We start from the raw sequence: 19,096 nt of genomic DNA on the forward strand, positions 1-19,096 counted from the left end.
CCATTCAACTTCTGGGTCTCCAAATTGTCCACGTGGCCAGAGCTAGCCTTTTATGCCTTGGAGGTGCTGGCCTGCCCGGCGGCCAGGGTTTTGTCTGAACGTGTATTCAGCACGGCAGGGGGCGTCATTACAGACAAACGCAGCCGCCTGTCTACAGCCAATGTGGACAAGCTGACGTTCATAAAAATGAACCAGGCATGGATCCCACAGGACCTGTCCATCCCTTGTGCAGATTAGATATTAACTACCTCCCCTTAACAATATATTATTCTACTCCAGGGCACTTCCTCATTCAATACTATTTTTATTTTCATTTTACCATTATATTGCGGGGCAACCCAAAGTTGAATGAACCTCTCCTCTGTCTGGGTGCCGGGGCCTAAATGTGTGACAGTGGCCTGTTCCAGTGGTGGGTGACGTGAAGCCTGATTCTCTGCTATGACATGAAGACAGATTCTGTGCTGACATAAGGCCAGATTCTCTGTTACGGGACCTCTCTCCTCTGCCTGGGTGCCTGGGCCTAAATGTGTGACAGTGGGCTGTTCCAGTGGTGGGTGACGTGAAGCCTGATTCTCTGCTATGACATGAAGACAGATTCTGTGCTGACATAAGGCCAGATTCTCTGTTACGGGACCGCTCTCCTCTGCCTGGGTGCCTGGGCCTAAATGTGTGACAGTGGCCTGTTCCAGTGGTGGGTGACGTGAAGCCTGATTCTCTGCTATGACATGAAGACAGATTCTGTGCTGACATAAGGCCAGATTCTCTGTTACGGAACCTCTCTCCTCTGCCTGGGTGCCTGGGCCTAAATGTGTGACAGTGGCCTGTTCCAGTGGTGGGTGACGTGAAGCCTGATTCTCTGCTATGACATGAAGACTGATTCTGCGCTGACATAAGGCCAGATTCTCTGTTACGGGACCTCTCTCCTCTGCCTGGGTGCCTGGGCCTAAATGTGTGACAGTGGCCTGTTCCAGTGGTGGGTGACGTGAAGCCTGATTCTCTGCTATGACATGAAGACAGATTCTGCGCTGACATAAGGCCAGATTCTCTGTTACGGGACCTCTCTCCTCTGCCTGGGTGCCTGGGCCTAAATGTGTGACAGTGGCCTGTTCCAGTGGTGGGTGACGTGAAGCCTGATTCTCTGCTATGACATGAAGACAGATTCTGTGGCCTAAATGTGTGACAGTGGCCTGTTCCAGTGGTGGGTGACGTGAAGCCTGATTCTCTGCTATGACATGAAGACAGATTCTGTGGCCTAAATGTGTGACAGTGGCCTGTTCCAGTGGTGGGTGACATGAAGCCAGATTCTCTGCTATGGCATGAAGAGACTGATTCTCAGCTGACATGAAGCCAGATTCTTTGCTATGGCATGAAGATACTGATTCTCTGCTGACATGAAGCCAGATTCTCTGCTATGGGACCTCTGTCCAATTGATATTGGGTCATTTTTATTTTTTTTATTTTTATTTTAATTAATTTTCCTATCCACATTTGTTTGCAGGGGATTTACCTACATGTTGCTGCCTTTTGCAGCCCTCTAGCTCTTTCCTGGGCTGTTTTACAGCCTTTTTAGTGCCGAAAAGTTCGGGTCCCCATTGACTTCAATGGGGTTCGGGTTCGGGACGAAGTTCGGGTCGGGTTCGGATCCCGAACCCGAACATTTCCGGGAAGTTCGGCCGAACTTCTCGAACCCGAACATCCAGGTGTTCGCTCAACTCTAGTTGTCAGTTACCAAAGCCATTAAACCAGTGCAATCAATTAATGAGGGCCACTCCTGACATGTCTGCTTTAGTAACTACTTGCATTCCCCATGCGTAAAGAATTCTGAAGCATTTTTTCTCATGACTCTCTATTGTGCCATTTCTCTATCATTAGTACTAGAAGTTTATGAATAAATGTGCAACTAGTGATATCAGTTGGGGGTGTGCGTCTGCATAGTCAGACGTTATGCTTCTAGTTCTCAGAATGTCCATAACATCTCCAAGCTGGTAAAACCTAGCTGTATATTTTGTAAACATCTAGTAGAAATAATAGAGGAATAACACAACATTGAGTTATAACTAAAGAGGTTTCAGAATTGTTATTGCATGGAGAATGCAAGAAGCTACTAAAACAGACTTTTAGCAGTGATCCACTGAGTAACTGCATACATACATGACTGATCCTCAAGAGAGTTGGGAGTCTTTGTAGGAGCAATCTGTTGTGGGAGCTTTGAATGATGGATCCCCTTTATTAATTTAGAACTCGAAAATAGGTTTCTCACTCCAGACCTGACACATCCCATCACTACACATGCCTGGCTGTATAGATAAAAACATGGCAAAATCTGAATATGTATTAGTCAAAAAGAGATGAATGGGGTTATTCAGGTTACATCAAGTGATGCTCTATCTACATGACAGAGAATAACTATTAGATCACTAGATGTCCGACCTCTGGGACCCCCACTGATCATGAAAACAGGGGCCCCAAAAATGAATAAAGTGGCAGTTTGCCATGTGCACTGCTATTCCAATCATCTCTATGGAGCTGCCGAAAAAAGTGCTTGGATATCTTTGGTAGTCCCATAAAGATGAATAACTGTCTGTTCTCGCAGTTGGTGAGGGTCCCAGTGGTCAGATCCTTTACTGATTTAATTGTTATCTCTGGTAGATAGGGGATAGTTTGTAACTACCCCTTGTAATTAGGCTACAGCCGGATATGAATATTTAAAAAATCTGACATAACCATGGTGAAAGTAACAAGTGAGAATCTGACAAAAGCCATCCCTCCGTTACACACATACATGGATGTTCTAACACATACAGTACAAAAAATAAAACAATCACACACAAAAAAAAATAGATAACTTGGACCTGATTAATGATCACAGCGCCCTCTGCTGGCTGTAATAAAGATTGTTGCTCATCCAACTCTGATATTTCCAGGGGTATTCACACTGGGTATGCTGCACCTTTAATGTATGATCTTAGCATTGCGGCTTTACTGTGCTGGCTGTACTGCATTTACACCACTACGGTATGTGCTTGGTAGATAAGAACAGGGACTAAAAGAGGCACGGCTGTACAGACAATGGTTACTACAAACTTTTGTTGCAAATCCTGCACCAAATGTATTTTGTGTTTAAGACAGTTTTCGACACATTGTTGAAAAGAATCTAAAAAGGGTGAGACATATTTTTTTCATGGGGCGAATTTTTTAAAAATGCATAATTTTGCCAAAAGATGTTGGTATATATTCCCCAAATGTGCCATTTTCACTGACATGCTAGATACATTTCTATCATTGTAGTAGATGTGTTTGCTGTGTGGACATTCCTGTACTATATTTAGGTGTTACTCTATGAAGCTGTTGGTCATCTGAAGGCGAACCTGGTATAGGTGTACCGCAGCATGGGGCCACAAAGAGATGCAATGGACGTTGGCTGATCTACTAATTTGGAACATTAGGTCCAATAAGTGAGTTGGTAGATACACAGACAAATTGTGTTAAATGTAGATCCCCATGTCTCAAAGGTCTTGGCATCCCTGTCGTAGTCTGTGTTCCAGAGAAGAAGAGCTCACATTGATATGATACTACTGCCAGCCTATCATTAGTGGACTTGGCAATGTATTAGTATCCGCAGAAAAGTTCAGTGTTTGACATGAAGTTGGCAAGTTTCAGCTTCCTGCCATGCAATGAACACCTGTTTATTGGGAAATTTCAGAAAAGGAGCAGCTTGAGGAGGAGAAATGGTGTCTGCAAGGTAAGACTGGGGGCATTTGGGGAGCGTGTTCCAACTTCTAATAGAGCAAAAGGAAATTAGAGTAAAGACACAAGTTTATGACTGTAGGCCATGTCTGGGATTGTAGCTCACATGTATTCAAATAAACGTGTTAATATGTGGTCATTTTTAAGTATTGAGTGAACATATCTTTAACACTTATATGGAGAATGTACGGAGCAGGCTAACATGTTGAGCTCACTCTATACATGGCGGGTACATACAGCAGACACCAATGGCAATGATGCTGATACCGGCCATTTAACTCCTCAGATGCCGCTGTCAATAGCGACCACGGCAACTGTGGGGTTAGACAGAGGGAGGGGACTCCCTCTGTCCTCCAATCAGAGGCCCATACAATGAAATTGTGGGGCTCTGATCTGCTGCTATGACAGCCTGTAGCCTTGAGAAGGCTCCCAGCACTGTCATAGCGAACTGCCTGCTAAGCTGTGTTTGAGCCACAGCTCAGCAGGCAGCCTGTCAGAATCCCCTAAACTGCAGTAGTATTCTATTGCAGTCTGTAGTACAAGTGAGCAGAAGATCACATGTCCAAGTCCATCAAAGGGACTAAAAATTACTGTAAAGAAGTTTTAAAAAACTTAAAAAAACTAAAATATTAGAAATTCAAATCACCCTCCTTTCCAAATTTTGCCTCTCACCTTGAAAATGGAAAGAGCCAAGGGCTCCTACATTGGGCTGTTTTAAGAATTACCATTAATTGCTGTGGAGACTCACTGGATTCGTGTGACCAACTCTCTTGACAAAAATGGGGACTAAAACTGCCCTCATGCTATGTTAAGCATTGCATGCCAAGGGGGTGCCCTTATCGTGGTCCACAGGACAGATGAATCTGGTATTTTAAATACTGCTTTAGAGTAGTAACACAAAAACTGGTCTCAGATGGTTTTGTGCAAAAGTTTGTGCAAACACTTGTTAGGAAGACATTAAATCAAACTCTGTATGGAATATATTTCTACAAATTTTCCTTTGTTATAGTGGGGAAAAATGTGCAAACGTTTTGGCATCCCATAATTTATTACCAAAACTTTTGCATCAGACTGTATATGCACCTCCACCCTTAGTGCTCAACTGCTCATCACCAGACTGTTGCTTAGTTGGATGTACCCTATGTGATGAATCTTTTCATCCTCACTTGATTCTCCACTTTAATTTACATGTATCTGTTTAATTCACCCTTGTCTTGCTGTGGCAGGCTGTATTTACCTTGTCATGCTTGCACCTTTACAGAGCTGTGAAAATAATGGTGGTTGCACCCTGTCGCTCTTTACTCATGCTGAATTGCTTGTCACTCTTTTCCATTGCCCTCCAGGAGAGCTCTGCTCGAGTATTGCTGTACCGAGGGGCGAGCAAAGATATAAAGAACCACAGTGGACAGACCCCTTTCCAGGTTCGGACATCACACCTATAATATTACTTCCAGGTTTTTCTTCTTTCTCCCTTCACATATTATAATGTCAACAGGGACATAACTTTAGGGGGTTGCACTCATATCTGGGTCTTGTGCTTCATAAGAGAAGAACAGCACAGTCCCCTGGGAGGTGGGGTTGTAGTGGACGGTTTGTGTGCTGGCACACAGTAGGGTACTTCTTTGGCGCACAGAAAACGACCTCAATTCGGGAGCTTTTGGTGTAATAGCTGTTTATTGTGCAATAAACAGGTATTACACCAAAAGCTCCCGAATTGAGGTCATTTTTTGTGCGCCAAAGAAGTAGCCTACTGTGTGCCAGCACACAAACCGTCCACTACTTCCTCTATAGTCCCTAGGAGTTTTTGGCAAACTCCATCCGAAGGGACCGAACGGGTACTGGCAGCACCGACCCACTTCTCTCTGTGTATCTGCCCTTACGAACGTTGTGCCTATACACGCACAACACCAAAAGGTGAGCATACTCCATCCATTTCGCTAAACCGAATTATCGTTACCTACCACCCTATGAGCGCCTCTCCCCATCTCTTTTTTTCCCTCGCCATAATTACTGGGAGGTGGGGTGGCTTTGCAGATTTAACCTTGGGGTCTTGGAGTTTCAAGATATGTCTTCAAACCCCAATATCTTATTCCTCTCACATAACACCCACTGGGGTACAAAAAGCATTTGGAGAAGGAGAAGCATTTGGTGGGGTGATAAAGGGAACTTGGCTATTGGGAATAGGAGATTTATACTCTGTAACCCGTCCCTTTTATTCTGTTCCTAAACTGTTATCTTTGTCTCCTATATAACCCATTTCCTCTCCAATCCTTCATACACCCCAGGAGTAACATACAACCCTTGCAGATACTTATATTTAAAAATACTTTACTGATAATATAAAGGTGACAAAGCAATGGACATTACAAGAAGATACAGATACAACACATTTTACATAGAGGACACAGCCACACACAGCTGACCCCTTTCCTGCCCTCCTTGGATGATAAGCAAATGTGACCAGTAATGTGTATGTACTATATATACAATATATCCAGATCCCAACATATACTGTCTACTGGATCTACACTTCCAACCAGCTCACATCCACTACCTGACTATTAGTACATGTACTTATAGAGACTAATGCATAAATAGCATATATTATCAACACATACACAAATATGTGCAAGCCACAGGATCCACAGACCTTTGTGTAAATGGCATACAACTACAGACTACAAATATCTATATGTACACATATAACGCCTACTGGGATTTATATATATTCTATATTTTATTTATATACATACACAGAAAGCACACATATAACTAAGGCTACTTTCACACTAGCGGTAGCAGGGTCCGACAGGCTGTTCCAGCGGGGGAACAGCCTGCTGGATCTGTACTAACGCTAGCCCACCGTGCCGCTGGAAGTCCGCTCCGGCCCCATTTACTATAATGGGGGCAGGCAGGAGATCCGGCCGCAGCACGGCAAACAAGCCGAGAGGTAGCTGGACAAAAAACACAGCATGCTGTCGTTTTTGGATCTTCTCTGGGCCCAAACTCTGACAACAATGGACACCCTAATAAAATGGGGCCCTTAAGGCCGTATATGCACAGAGAGTGGGCCCTCAGAATCATTTCCTCTGGGGGGCCTTAGGGACTTCAGTCTGACTCTGGCTGTAGTGTGGACCATCCAGGTGCAAAAGTGTAAGATTCAACCAATAAACAGGTAGGAGGATGGTGGCCCAAGCATGGTGATCCCTTTACTTCCTGGACCATGGCTGATTCAGTATTACAGATATACAATATCCTTGGCAGTATCTAGAATATTTAATCTAATTCACTGTAAGAGACTTGGCTAGGAGAACAGAAATAAAGCTAATATCCTGCAGGAGGCCTGACTGCTACAAGATTAATTACATTCTCCAAAATTGAAGGCTCCCTAGACTAAATCACTTGGACCCTTTTCTGTGTAGCTAACCAACAAGCAAGTACAGTCGACTGTCCAAAGCTTATATTATTATTCACTATCCATATGCATTGGAAACAGGGATTGTTGTGTATATTTATTCTTTCATTTCCTTCTCCTTGCCCCTGGCTGCACGGCTTGTGCATAATTTAGAAATATTTGTCACAATTTAATAAGCAATCTCATTCGCAATAGCTATTGCTGTGTCAGAAGATTTGCAAATGGTCATTAGTGCACTTTCTTATCTGCATCAGAATTTCTAAATGTTTATAAGTTGCTTTCAGCTCCAAACTTCTCAATCTGTCTTCTACCCTGACATTTCCTTCATGTAAATCTTGTCCTCTTTCCAATTCACATTTCTTTGAACAGGTAGCTGTTATTTCAGGAAATTTTGAATTAGGGGAGCTGATCAAGAGTCATCGAGACACTGATATTGGTGAGTGAATATCTCCTGCACTTCAGAAGGGCAAACTGAGATTTTGCCTAGTTTCTATCTGTGCAAAAACACATATTTTTACAACAGAGAGGGATTTAGGGGCTGGAGACTGTATATTCGTATAATGTTCCTGGAAGCCTAGATACTTTACTTTGCCGTGGTGTTTTTGAACCCTTTAGACTGCGGCACGTGCAGGGTGTGTGGAGGGAGGGAGCTCCTTCCCCTTCCCCTTCGGGTCCCCGCGCTGCTGTGGCGGGGACCCGAAGGCAGGGAAGGCAGCGCATCATGGCTGCCTTCCGTGACAGCCTGTGAGATCCAGCCCCTTGGATCTCACAGGCAAGCAGGCTGAAGTGTATTACAGTGTGTAATACACTTACAGCCAATGCATCACAATACAAAAGTATTGTAATGGATTGTAAAGGGAATCAGACACTTAAAAGTTGAAGTCCCAGAGTGGGACAAAAAATAAAGTGAAAAAAGAAGTAAAAAAAATAAAGTTTTGCAAAAAATAAAAAGTTTCGAGTAAAAAAAGAAAGCATCCTTTTCCCAAAATAAAGTAACAATTTTTTTTTTAAAAAGTAGGGAGAAAAAAAGAAAAGTAGACATATTAGATATCGCCGCATCCGTATAGACCGGCTCTATAAAATGATCACATGACCTAACCCCTCAGGTGAACACCATAAAATAAAACCTGTGCTAAAAAATATATTTTTTTGTCACCTTACATCACTAAAAGTGCAACACCAAGCGATAAAAAAGGCGTATGCCCCCCAAATAGTACCAATCTAACCGTCACCTCATCCCGCAAAAAATGAGCTCCTACCTAAGACAATCACCCAAAAAAAACCCTGCTCTATAAAAATATCACTTGACTTAACCCCTCAGGTGAACACCGTAAAAAAAAATATATATAAAAACGGTGTCAAAAAAGCAATTTTTGTTTCCTTACATCACAAAAAGTGTAATAGCAAGCGATCAAAAAGTCATATGCACCCCAAAATAGTGCCAATAAAACAGTCATCTCATCCAGCAAAAATGATACTCTAACTAAGAAATCTCCCAAAAACTGAAAAACTATGGCTCTTAGAGTATGGAGACACTAAAACATGATTTTTTTTTTGTTTCAAAAATTATATTATCGTGTAAAACTTAAATAAATAAAAAAGTATACATATTAGGTATTTTCACATCCGTAATATGACCTAATCCCTCAGGTTAACACCGTAAAAAAAAAAAAAAAAAAAAAGCAATTTTTGTCACCTTACATCACAAAAAGTGTAATGCCAAGCGATCAAAACGTCATACACACTCCAAAATCATAGCAATCAAACCAACATCTCATCCTGCAAAAAATGAGACCCTACCTAGGACAATCACTACAACAAAAAAAAATGATGGCTCTCAGAATATGGAGACACTAAAACTGTGTTGTTATTCTGTAAAACTTAATTAAATAAAAAAAGTATACATATTAGGTATCGCCGCATCCGTAAGAACCTGCTGTATAAAAATATCACATGACCTAACCCCTCAGGGGAACACCGTAAAAAAAATTTGCCCCTACATAATAAAAAAAAAAAAAAAGGCTTTCAGAATATGGAGACACAAAATGTTTTTTTTTTTCAAAAATACTTTATTATGTGAAACTGATAATATAGTCATATTTGGTATTATTGCGCCCGTAACAACCTGCTCTATAAAAATACCACATGATCTAACCTGTCATATAAACATTATAAATAACAAAAATTAAAACAGTGCCAAAACAGCTATTTTTTGTGACTTTGCCTCACAAAAAGTGTAATATAGAGCAACCAAAAAAAGCACCAACAAAACTGACACCTTATCCCGTAGATTCCAAAATGGGGTTTTTTGTGGAGTTTCTACTCTAGGGGTGCATGAGGGGGTCTTCAAATGTGACATGGCAACTTAAAATGATCCCAGTGAAATCTGCCTTCCAAAAACCATATGGTGTTCCTTTCCTTCTACGCCTTGCCGTCTGCCCATACAGCAGTTTATGACAACATATGGGGTGTTTCTGTAAACTACAGAATCAGGGTAATAAATATTGAGTTTTGTTTGGCTGTTAACCCTTGCTTTGTTACTGGAAAAAATGTATTGAAATGGAAAATATGCCAAAAAGTGACATTCTGAAATTTTATCTACATTTTGCTTTAATTCTTCTGGAACACCTAAAGGGTTAACAAAGTTTGTAAAATCAGTTTTGAATACATTGAGGGGTGTATTTTCCAAAATGGGGTCACTTTTTTGGGAGTTTCTACTCTAGGGGTGCATCAGGGGATCTTCAAATGTGACATTGCAACTTAAAATTAGATCAGTGAAATCTGCCTTCCAAAAACCATATGGCGTTCCTTTCCTTCTGCGCCCTGTCGTGTGCCTGTACAGCAGTTTACAACCACATGTGGGGTGTTTCTGTAAACTACAGAATCAGGGCAATAAATATTGTGTTTTGTTTGGCTGTTAACCCTTGCTTTGTTACTGGAAAAAATTGATTAAAATTGAAAAATCTGCAAAAAAAGTGAAATTCTGAAATCCCATCTACATTTTCCTTTAATTCTTGTGGAATACCTAAAGGGTTAAGAAAGTTTGTAAAATCAGTTTTGGATACATTGAGGGGTGTAGTTTTTAAAATGGTGCCATGTATGGGCACTTTCTATTATGTAAGCCTCACAAAGTGACTTTAGACCTGACCTGGTCTATAAAAAGTGGGTTTTGGAAATTTTCTAAAAAATTTCAAGATTTGCTTCTAAACTTCTAAGCCTTCTAACGTCCCCAAAAAAGAAAATGTAATTTACAAAATGATCCAAACATAAAGTAGATATATGGGAAATGTAAAGTAATAACTATTTTATGAGGAATCTGTTTTAAAAGCAGAGAAATAGAAATTTTGAAAATTGCGAATTTTTCAAAATTTTTGTTAAATTTGGTATTTTTTATAAATAGAAATGAAATATTTTGACTCAAATTTACCACTCTCATGAAGTACAATATGTGATGAGAATACAATCTCAGAATAGCTTGGATAAGTAAAAGTGTTTTAAAGTTATTACCACATAAAGTGACACATGTCAGATTTGCTAAAAATGGCCTGGTCCTCAAGGTGAAAAATGGCAGGGTCCTTAAGGGGTTAAACTACATCAGGGTTCTGATCAAACTATTATTATTGAGGAAAGAAGGGGATACAAATGATCTCTTAACAAGCCCTGCCTCTAAGGCTACGTTCACACTAGCGTTGTTTAAATCCGGCGTTCAATTCCGACACCGGAACTGCCTGCCGGATCCGGAAAAACGTGTGAAAACGGATTACATTTGAATCCTGATCAGGATTTTGATCACAATGAAAAAATGCATTGGAAAAACCGGATCCGCCATTTATGGACTTTAACTTTTTTTTCACATTTTTCGGGTTTAACATGCAAAAGCCGGATCCGGTTTGACTGAACACACGGCGCCAGATCCGGCATTAATGCAAGTCAATGGGAAAAAGACCGGATCCGGCATTCAGTCAAAGTGTTCAGGATTTTTGGCCGGAGGTAAAAATACAACATGCTACGGTTTTCTGAAAAGCCTGATCAGTCAAAAAGACTGAACTGAAGACATCCTGATGCATCCTGAACGGATTACTCTCCATTCAGAATGCATTAGGATAAAACTGATTAGTTCTTTTCCGGATTTGAGCCCCTAGGACGGAACTCTGCGCCGGAAAAGAAAAATGCTAGTGTGAAAGTACCTTAATGCCACCAGATGTAAGGCAGCTATCCTATAAGTCAATGTTCAACACTTTAAATAGGTCTTGAGAGATGACTCAGATATTAAATAAGCCAGCACCTCATCTGCAGAAAGCTGTTTTGGGGTAATTGCCCCTCATCAGTGCAGAGCACTGGCTGAATGGCCTAAGTTAGGATTTTGGGGGTACTATCTCTCCTTGGGGAGAGATTGCCTTAATCAGCGTGAGGTGGCAGAGCATGTTAAGACCTCGTTTGCATCCCTTTCTTCCCAGAATTCCAGAGAAGCATGTATGACTTATAAGTCTCCTCACGCCGTGCTCTGCACTGATGAGGGACAATCACCCTGAAACAGCTGTTTGCAAATAAGGTGCTGACTTATTCAATGCACGAGTCATATCTCAAAGCCTATTTAAAGGGTCAAATATTGACTTTTAGGATAGCTGCCTTACATCTGGTAGAATTGTTAAAGGCAGAGCTTGTTAAAAGCTCATTTACATCCCTTTCTTCCCAGAATTCCAGAGAAGCATGTATGGCCTATAAGTTTCCTCACCCTGATTAAGGTGCTCTCTCCCCCCAAATCCTTTATTGAGGAAAATAACACAATAATACATGTCTGTGAGTGGCAATAATATGTGAAATGTTAGGATTAGCCGATAGTTTGGAGGTGAATTTAAAGCCAGGCGTCTTCAATCAATGGGATGGCAATCAGGTGTCAGTTTCTGTTTTATTTAAATAACAGGGACCTATCAAATCATGGTTTTTAAAACATGTTTGTGGAAGTGTATCATCACATGAAAAAAGGAGATCTCTGAGGACTTTAGAAGAAGAGTTGTTAATGCTCATCAAGCTGAAAAAGAGTTTTGACTCCACCAATCCACAGTCAGACAGACTATGTACAAATGGAGGAAATTCCAGACCATTGTTACTCTCCTCAGGAGTGGTTGACCAACAAAAATAGCAAGGTGTGTAGAGTAAGGTGTGTAACAGTTCTCGAAGTCACAAAGGAGCCCAAGGTAACCTATAAGCAACTAAAAGCCTTTCTCATATTAATCAATGTTAATGTTCATGAGTCCTCTATCAGGCGCACAATGAACAACAATGGTGTGCATGGCAGGATTGCTGCAGAAAACTGCTGCTCAAAAAGAACATTGCTGCCCATCTGCTGTTTACTAAAGATCACCTGGACAAGCCAGAAGGCTATTGGAACAATGTTTTCTTTTTTTTTTTCTTTTGTGTGGATAGTGGAACAATGTTTTGTTGGTGGATGAGTCCAGCAAATTCTATGGGAAAATGTCAGAACATCTGTCCGTGAGCTGAATCTCAACAGAACGTTGGTCATGCAGCAAGACAACATCCCTAAGCGCAAAATTCGTTCTACCAAATAAGTATAACGTTGAAGTTTTAGAATGGCCAAGTCCTGACAATAAACCAATGGAAATGTTGAGGAAGAATGTTAAGCAAGCAGTTCATGAGAGGAAACCTACCATAGAGTTGAAGCTGTTTTGTATGGCGGAATGGGCTAAAATTCCCCAAGCCAATGTGCAGTACTAATCAATAGTGTTGATCAAGCACCAAAGTGCTTGGGGGCTCGGGCCGAACACCTCGTGATGCTCGGGTGCTCTACCAAGCACCTGAGCACAATGGAAGTCAATGAGAGAACCAGAGCATTAAACCAGGCACCCCCTGCTCTGAAGAGGGGAGGGTGTCTGGTTCTCATGAAAAGATCAGAAATTGATGGAAACACCACTGAAATGGTTCAGGAACAGCATGGGGAGGATGTCTGGATACATCTTGGACTCCCCGGTCGCTGCTGGGAATGATGTTGTCTGAGTAGTACGCCAATTTTACAAACTGACAATAATACGCACAAAACCAAAGATAAAATCGATTTTAGAGGAAAAATTGTTAGGAAACATTCTTTCCTGTATATTTACTTGTATATAAAGTGCAAGTGCTGCCAAAAATTACAAGGAAGAGGCACTCGGATACAACCTGTATATCACATAAATGAGGGCCTCATTCACATTGTGGTACAATTGTTCAGGTAGTGGGACTCCCACACTCATAAATCCTATGCACTAAGTGAAAGGGCTGCCAAAGATTACAAGGAACCGGCACTCCAATACACCCTTTATTACACATAAAAGAGATCATCATACACACCCTTGAAAAATTATGATTGATGGCCTGCTGGTGACCCTCAAAAACATTAGGAGCAAGGGCCTGCTGGTGACCCTCTAAAACATTAGGGGCGAGTGCCTGCTGCTGATCTGACCATCTAAAACATTATGGGCGAGGGCCTGCTGCTGAGCTGACCATCTAAAACATTAGGGGCGAGGACCTGCTGCTGAGCTGACCATCTAAAACATTAGGGGAGAGGGCCCGCTGCTGATCTGACCATGGATAAAATTATGGGCGAGGGCCTACTGCCGAGCTGACCATCTAAAACATTAAGGGTGAGGGTCTGCTGCCGAGCTGACTCTCTAAAACATTAGGGGCGAGTGCCTGCTGCTGATCATGGAAAAAATTATGGGCGAAGGCCTGCTACTGAGATGACCATCTAAAACATTAGGGGTGAGGGTCTGCTGCTGAGCTGACTCTCTAAAACATTAGGGGCGAGTGCCTGCTGCTGAGCTGACCATCGAAAAAATTATGGTTGAGGGCCTGCTGCTGAGCTGACCATCGAAAAAATTATGGTTGAGGGTCTGCTGATGAGCTGACTCTCTAAAACATTAAGGGCGACTGCCTGCTGCTGATCTGACCATGGAAAAAAAATATTGTTGAGGGCCTGCTGCTGATCTGACCATCGAAAAAATTATGGTTGAGGGCCAGCTGCTGAGATGACCCTTTAAAACATTAGTTGCCAGGGCAGTCTAATAAGCATTTTGATATGATGGAGGAGGAGGAGGACGAGAAAAGGAAGATTGAACCATATACCCTTTTTTGTGGTTAAAGGGGTGCATGAGAATACAGTTTATTCAATACACCATAAAATCCACATTTATAGTGCCTTTATGTTCAGCCGCTTTCCTCTGGTGGGACAGGAAACACGGATCACGGATGCGGCTGCAAAACGGTGCATTTTCCGATTTTTCCACGGACCCATTGAAAGTCAATGGGTCCGCGAAAAAAAACGGAAAACGGCACAACGGCCACGGATGCACACAACGGTCGTGTGCATGAGGCCTAAGACTGAGCATCGCGCTTAAGCACATGCAGTATTCGGCCGAACACTGCGATGTGCTGAGCATCGCGATGCTCGAGCCGAACTAGTGTTCGGCCGAGCATGCTCGCTCAACACTACTAATTAACAATTAGCGGAAACATTCAGTTCAGTTGCACAAGAGGATCACACCACATACTGCAAAGGTTCACATACGTTTGCACTCACAGGCATAAGATATTGGATCATTTTCCTCAATAAATAAATGACCAAGTCTAATATTTTTGACTCATTTGTTTGATTTGGGTACCTTCATTCACTTTTAGGACTTTAGGAAAATCTGATGTAGTTTTAGCACAAATTTATGCCGAAATATAAAAAATTCTGAAGGGTTCACTAACTTTAATGCAAAACTTTAATATCTTGTATCTCTGGCATTCTATGATGATTAAAAGAGATTGTAACGCACTTAGTATGGGCCCACTGTGTCACTAAATAGATTTAACTTAGGGCAACTCCAAAGTACTCCCCTGGTTTTTACCCTTTCACCCCATAACAAGTATTTTAGCCATCGTTGCAGAGGAATCCCCAGGCTGTTGCTTCTTGGAGTAGTTTCTATTCAGTGACAGCTGATGGTCAGTAGACAAGCCAAGGTCAGGGCAGGCAGAGTTCATTTAATCTGATAAACAGGCAATAGATCTATACAATGAATAGGCAGGTAAAACTCGAAAAATTAGAATATCGTGCAAAAGTCCATTTATTTCAGTAATGCAAATGAAAAGGAATTGCATTAATGCAGCTTAAAATTAGAATTTTGTGAAAAGGTTCAATATTCTAGGCTCGAAGTGTCTAGTCTCTAGTCAGCCAATTATTCCATACCCCCTAAGCAAAGGGTAACTCAAAATTGTGACTTTGGGATTTCATAAGCTGTAAGCCATAATCATCCAAATTATAACAAATATAGGCTTGAAATATCTCGCTTTGCATGTAATTAGTCTCTCTCATATATTAATTTCACCATTTAAGTTGCATTACTGAAATAAATGAACTTTGCACGATATTCTAATTTTTCGAGTTTCACCTGTATAGCCTCTGTATTTAGTGCTATGTGAGCGCTATTATATTCAGTTTTTTCTTTAAAGGGCTTCTGTCACCCCACTAAACGCATATTTTTTTTTTGTGTACTTATAATCCCTATCCTGCCATATTGCCATACATTATGTTATTAATCATTTTCGTTCAGTAGATTTAGCAAAAAAACTTACTTTTATGATATGCTAATTACCTTTCTACAAGCAAGTAGGGCGTCTACTTGCTGGTAGCAGCCGCAGAAAACCGCCCCCTCCTCTTGTTGATTAACAGTGCCAGCCGCGATCTCCTCCTCCGGGCCAGCCCTGTCAGCATTTCAAAAATTGCGCGCCTGTGTTGATTCGGCGCAGGCGCTCTGAGATAAGGAGGCTCGCCTCCTCCGCACTCCCTCAGTGCGCCTGCGCTGATGACGTCTTCTCTTTCGGTGACGTCATCGGCGCAGGCACACTGAGGGAGTGCTGAGGAGGCGAGCCTCCTTATCTCAGAGCGCCTGCGCCGAATCAACAAAGGCGAGCAATTTTTGAAATGCTGACAGTGCTGGCCGGAGGAGGAGATCGCGGCTGGCCCTGTCAATCAACAAGAGGAGGGGGCGGTTTTCTGCGGCTGCTACCAGCAAGTAGACGCCCTACTTGCTGGTAGAAAGGTAATTAGCATATCATAAAAATACGTTTTTTGCTAAATCTACTGAACGAAAATGATTAATAACATAATGTATGGCAATATGGCAGGATAGGGATTATAAGTACACCAAAAAAAAGTTTAGTGGGGAGACAGAAGCCTTTTAAATGTGGCCATGCAAATCCGTGTATTTATTTATCATATAATGCGTGGTTTTTTTTTTCTTTCTGTGATTTTTTTGGGGGGCCGATTAATCCTTTATGAACCATTTGGGAACAGAGACCAGCAGGCAGGGGGCAGAGACGGCCAGAAGAGGTCTTTAGTATAACAAACACTCCGGTGGCAATGCCCGCATGGAGAAGGGAGATGTCGGTAGGCTCGGATCGACTGCACTACAGTTATCTAATAACTCTGGAGGTCTAGGGTGGTTTAGTAGTTAATGCTTAAAGAAGTTTTCTGGCATTTAAATATTGATGTCTTCTCCTCAGGATAGATCATCAATATGTGATCAGCTAGGTTCAACTTCAGGCACCCCCCGCTGATCAACTGTTAAAAGGGGCTACAGGTGAAGGGGAATGAGCTGAAATATCAAGCACAGCCACTATACAATGTACAGTACTGGGTTTGGTATACTATGAAGAGGGGCTACCATACTTAGTTTTGCTGAGGTGCTGTGTGAGATCCGTGTTCGCCCGAGAGAGGTTTCTGAGTAAAGAAACACCTTCCCTAATTTTTCCCTGTCCCTTTTTCTATTATGCCTGTGCATATACACAGAAATATTTTTTTATAGTAGACAGGTTGATTGGGGAGCTGCAATTTTCATCTGGATTTCTAAAAATCATGTTAATTCCTTAATTCTACTTTGCTTTTTAGTGCCCTTCCAGGAATCTCCTTCCTATGCTGTCCATCGTAAAGAAGGAGGAAAAGCTCTGTCTGTTCCCCATGTCCTTTTACGTGCCAATAGCGACAACAGCCTATCACTGCCTGACTGGATGGTCTTCTCCTCTTCCACTGCCAATACTGTCACTCTGCAGGGACAAAAGGCCTCAGGGGGAACTCTGAGAAGCTCCAGTAGCCCACGAGGGGCTCGAAGTCGATCACCTTCACGGGGACGCCACACAGAGGAGTCCAAAAAACAACCACGGGGACGGCCTAGGTACACTTCATTAATGATAATAACACAAAGCAAGTTTAAATCTATTACAATATGTACACCAGACATGAGGTATATATCTTATTTATTGGTTTCTTAGGTTGTGGGTCCTAAAACACCTGCTATGAGGCTAGTTGTGCCTTTGAATATAATACGGTTTATAATGGGACCCAGAACATCTCACTGAATTCATACAAAAAAGTAATAGAGACATTGCTCATTGCCGCACCTGAGGGGTTAATTGTGAGGATCACAGCCCCCTGTAAGAGATCAGGTGCTGCCAGGCAGCAGGGGGCCAGACCCCTCCCTCCTCAGTATTAAAATCATTGGTGGCCATTGCGGCCCCCCCTCCCTCCCTCCCTCCCCAGTATTAAAATCATTGGTGGCCAGTGCGGCCCCCCCCTTCCCTATTAAAATCATTGGTGGCTAGTGCGGCCCCCCCACCCCCTATTAAAATCATTGGTGTCCAGTGCGGCCTCCCCTCTCCCCCCCTAATTAAAATCATTGGTTAACAACCCTCCTCCCCCCATCATTGGTGGCAGTGGAGCGACAGTTCCGATCGGAGTCCCAGTTTAATCGCTGGGGCTCCGATCAGTTACCATGGCAGCCAGGACGCTACTGCAGTCCTGGCTGCCATGGTTACTTAGCCCTTTTAGCAGCATTATACTTACATGCGCTGTCTGTGGCCGTCCGGCGCTCCTCCTACTGGTAAGTGAAAGGTCTGTGCGGCGCATTGCTTATAGCACAGACCTGTCACTCACCAGTAGGAGGAGCGCGGCCGGCCACAGACAGCGCACGTAAGTATAATGCTGCTAAAAGTGCTAAGTAACCATGGCAGCCAGGACTGCAGCGTCCTGGCTGCCATGGTAACCGATCGGAGACCCAGCGATTAAACTGGGACTCCGATCGGAACTGCCGCTCCGCTGCCACCAATGATGGGGGGGGTTGTTAACCTGTGGCCACTGCCACCAATGATTTTAATTAGGAGTGGGGGGGAGAGGGGAGGCCGCACTGGACACCAATGATTTTAATAGGAGGGGGTGCACTAACCACCAATGATTTTAATAGGGGGGTGGGGGGCCACACTGGCCACCAATGATTTTAATACTGGGGAGGGAGGGAGGGGGGGCCGCACTGGCCACCAATGATTTTAATACATGGGAGGGAGGGGGGTCTGGCACCTGAGGGGTTAATTGTGCGGATCACAGCCCCCTGTAAGAGATCGGGTGCTGCCAGGCAGCAGGGGGCAGTTATGTACACAGTTCTTAGCATATTCTAACTTGAAGCGTCCCCATCACCATAGGAACGCCTCTGTGTTAGAATATACTGTCGGATCTGAGTTTTCATGATCGTGAAAACTCAGATCTGAAAAAGCTAATACTATTATTTTGCGTTATAACCATGTTATAACGGAAAATAATAAAGTGAAGTTCGGGTCCCCCTTGACTTCAATGGGGTTCGGGTCAAAGTTCGGATCAAGTTCGGGTCCCGAACCCGAACTTTTTTTAAAGTTCAGCCGAACTCCCCGAACATCTAGGTGTTCGCTCAACTCTACTCAGGACATAATAAGAAATAAGTTTACTCTGGGATTTACCTGCTTAGAGGTTACAAGCAGGGGCGTAACTTGCATTGGCCCCAATACAAAATCTTTTACAGCACTCCCACCTACTATGTGTCATGGTAGGTTGGGAGCCCTAATTCAAGGACCCTCATTTTCTTGATATTT

The 19,096-nt window shown here is 42.6% G+C and overlaps 1 protein-coding gene across 1 annotated transcript in view; it reads left to right on the forward strand.

Moving 5' to 3' along the window:
* SHANK1 (SH3 and multiple ankyrin repeat domains 1) overlaps positions 1–19,096 on the forward strand; it is a 553,037-nt gene that overhangs the window by 201,505 nt on the left and 332,436 nt on the right. The window contains exons 8-10 of the mRNA XM_040430330.1: positions 5,091–5,168; positions 7,532–7,598; positions 17,091–17,373. Of these exons, the coding sequence (XP_040286264.1) occupies positions 5,091–5,168; positions 7,532–7,598; positions 17,091–17,373 (428 nt within the window). The remainder of the gene's footprint in view (positions 1–5,090; positions 5,169–7,531; positions 7,599–17,090; positions 17,374–19,096) is intronic.

Source organism: Bufo bufo, chromosome 1 (assembly GCF_905171765.1).
Source record: "Bufo bufo chromosome 1, aBufBuf1.1, whole genome shotgun sequence".
Taxonomy (NCBI): domain Eukaryota; kingdom Metazoa; phylum Chordata; class Amphibia; order Anura; family Bufonidae; genus Bufo; species Bufo bufo.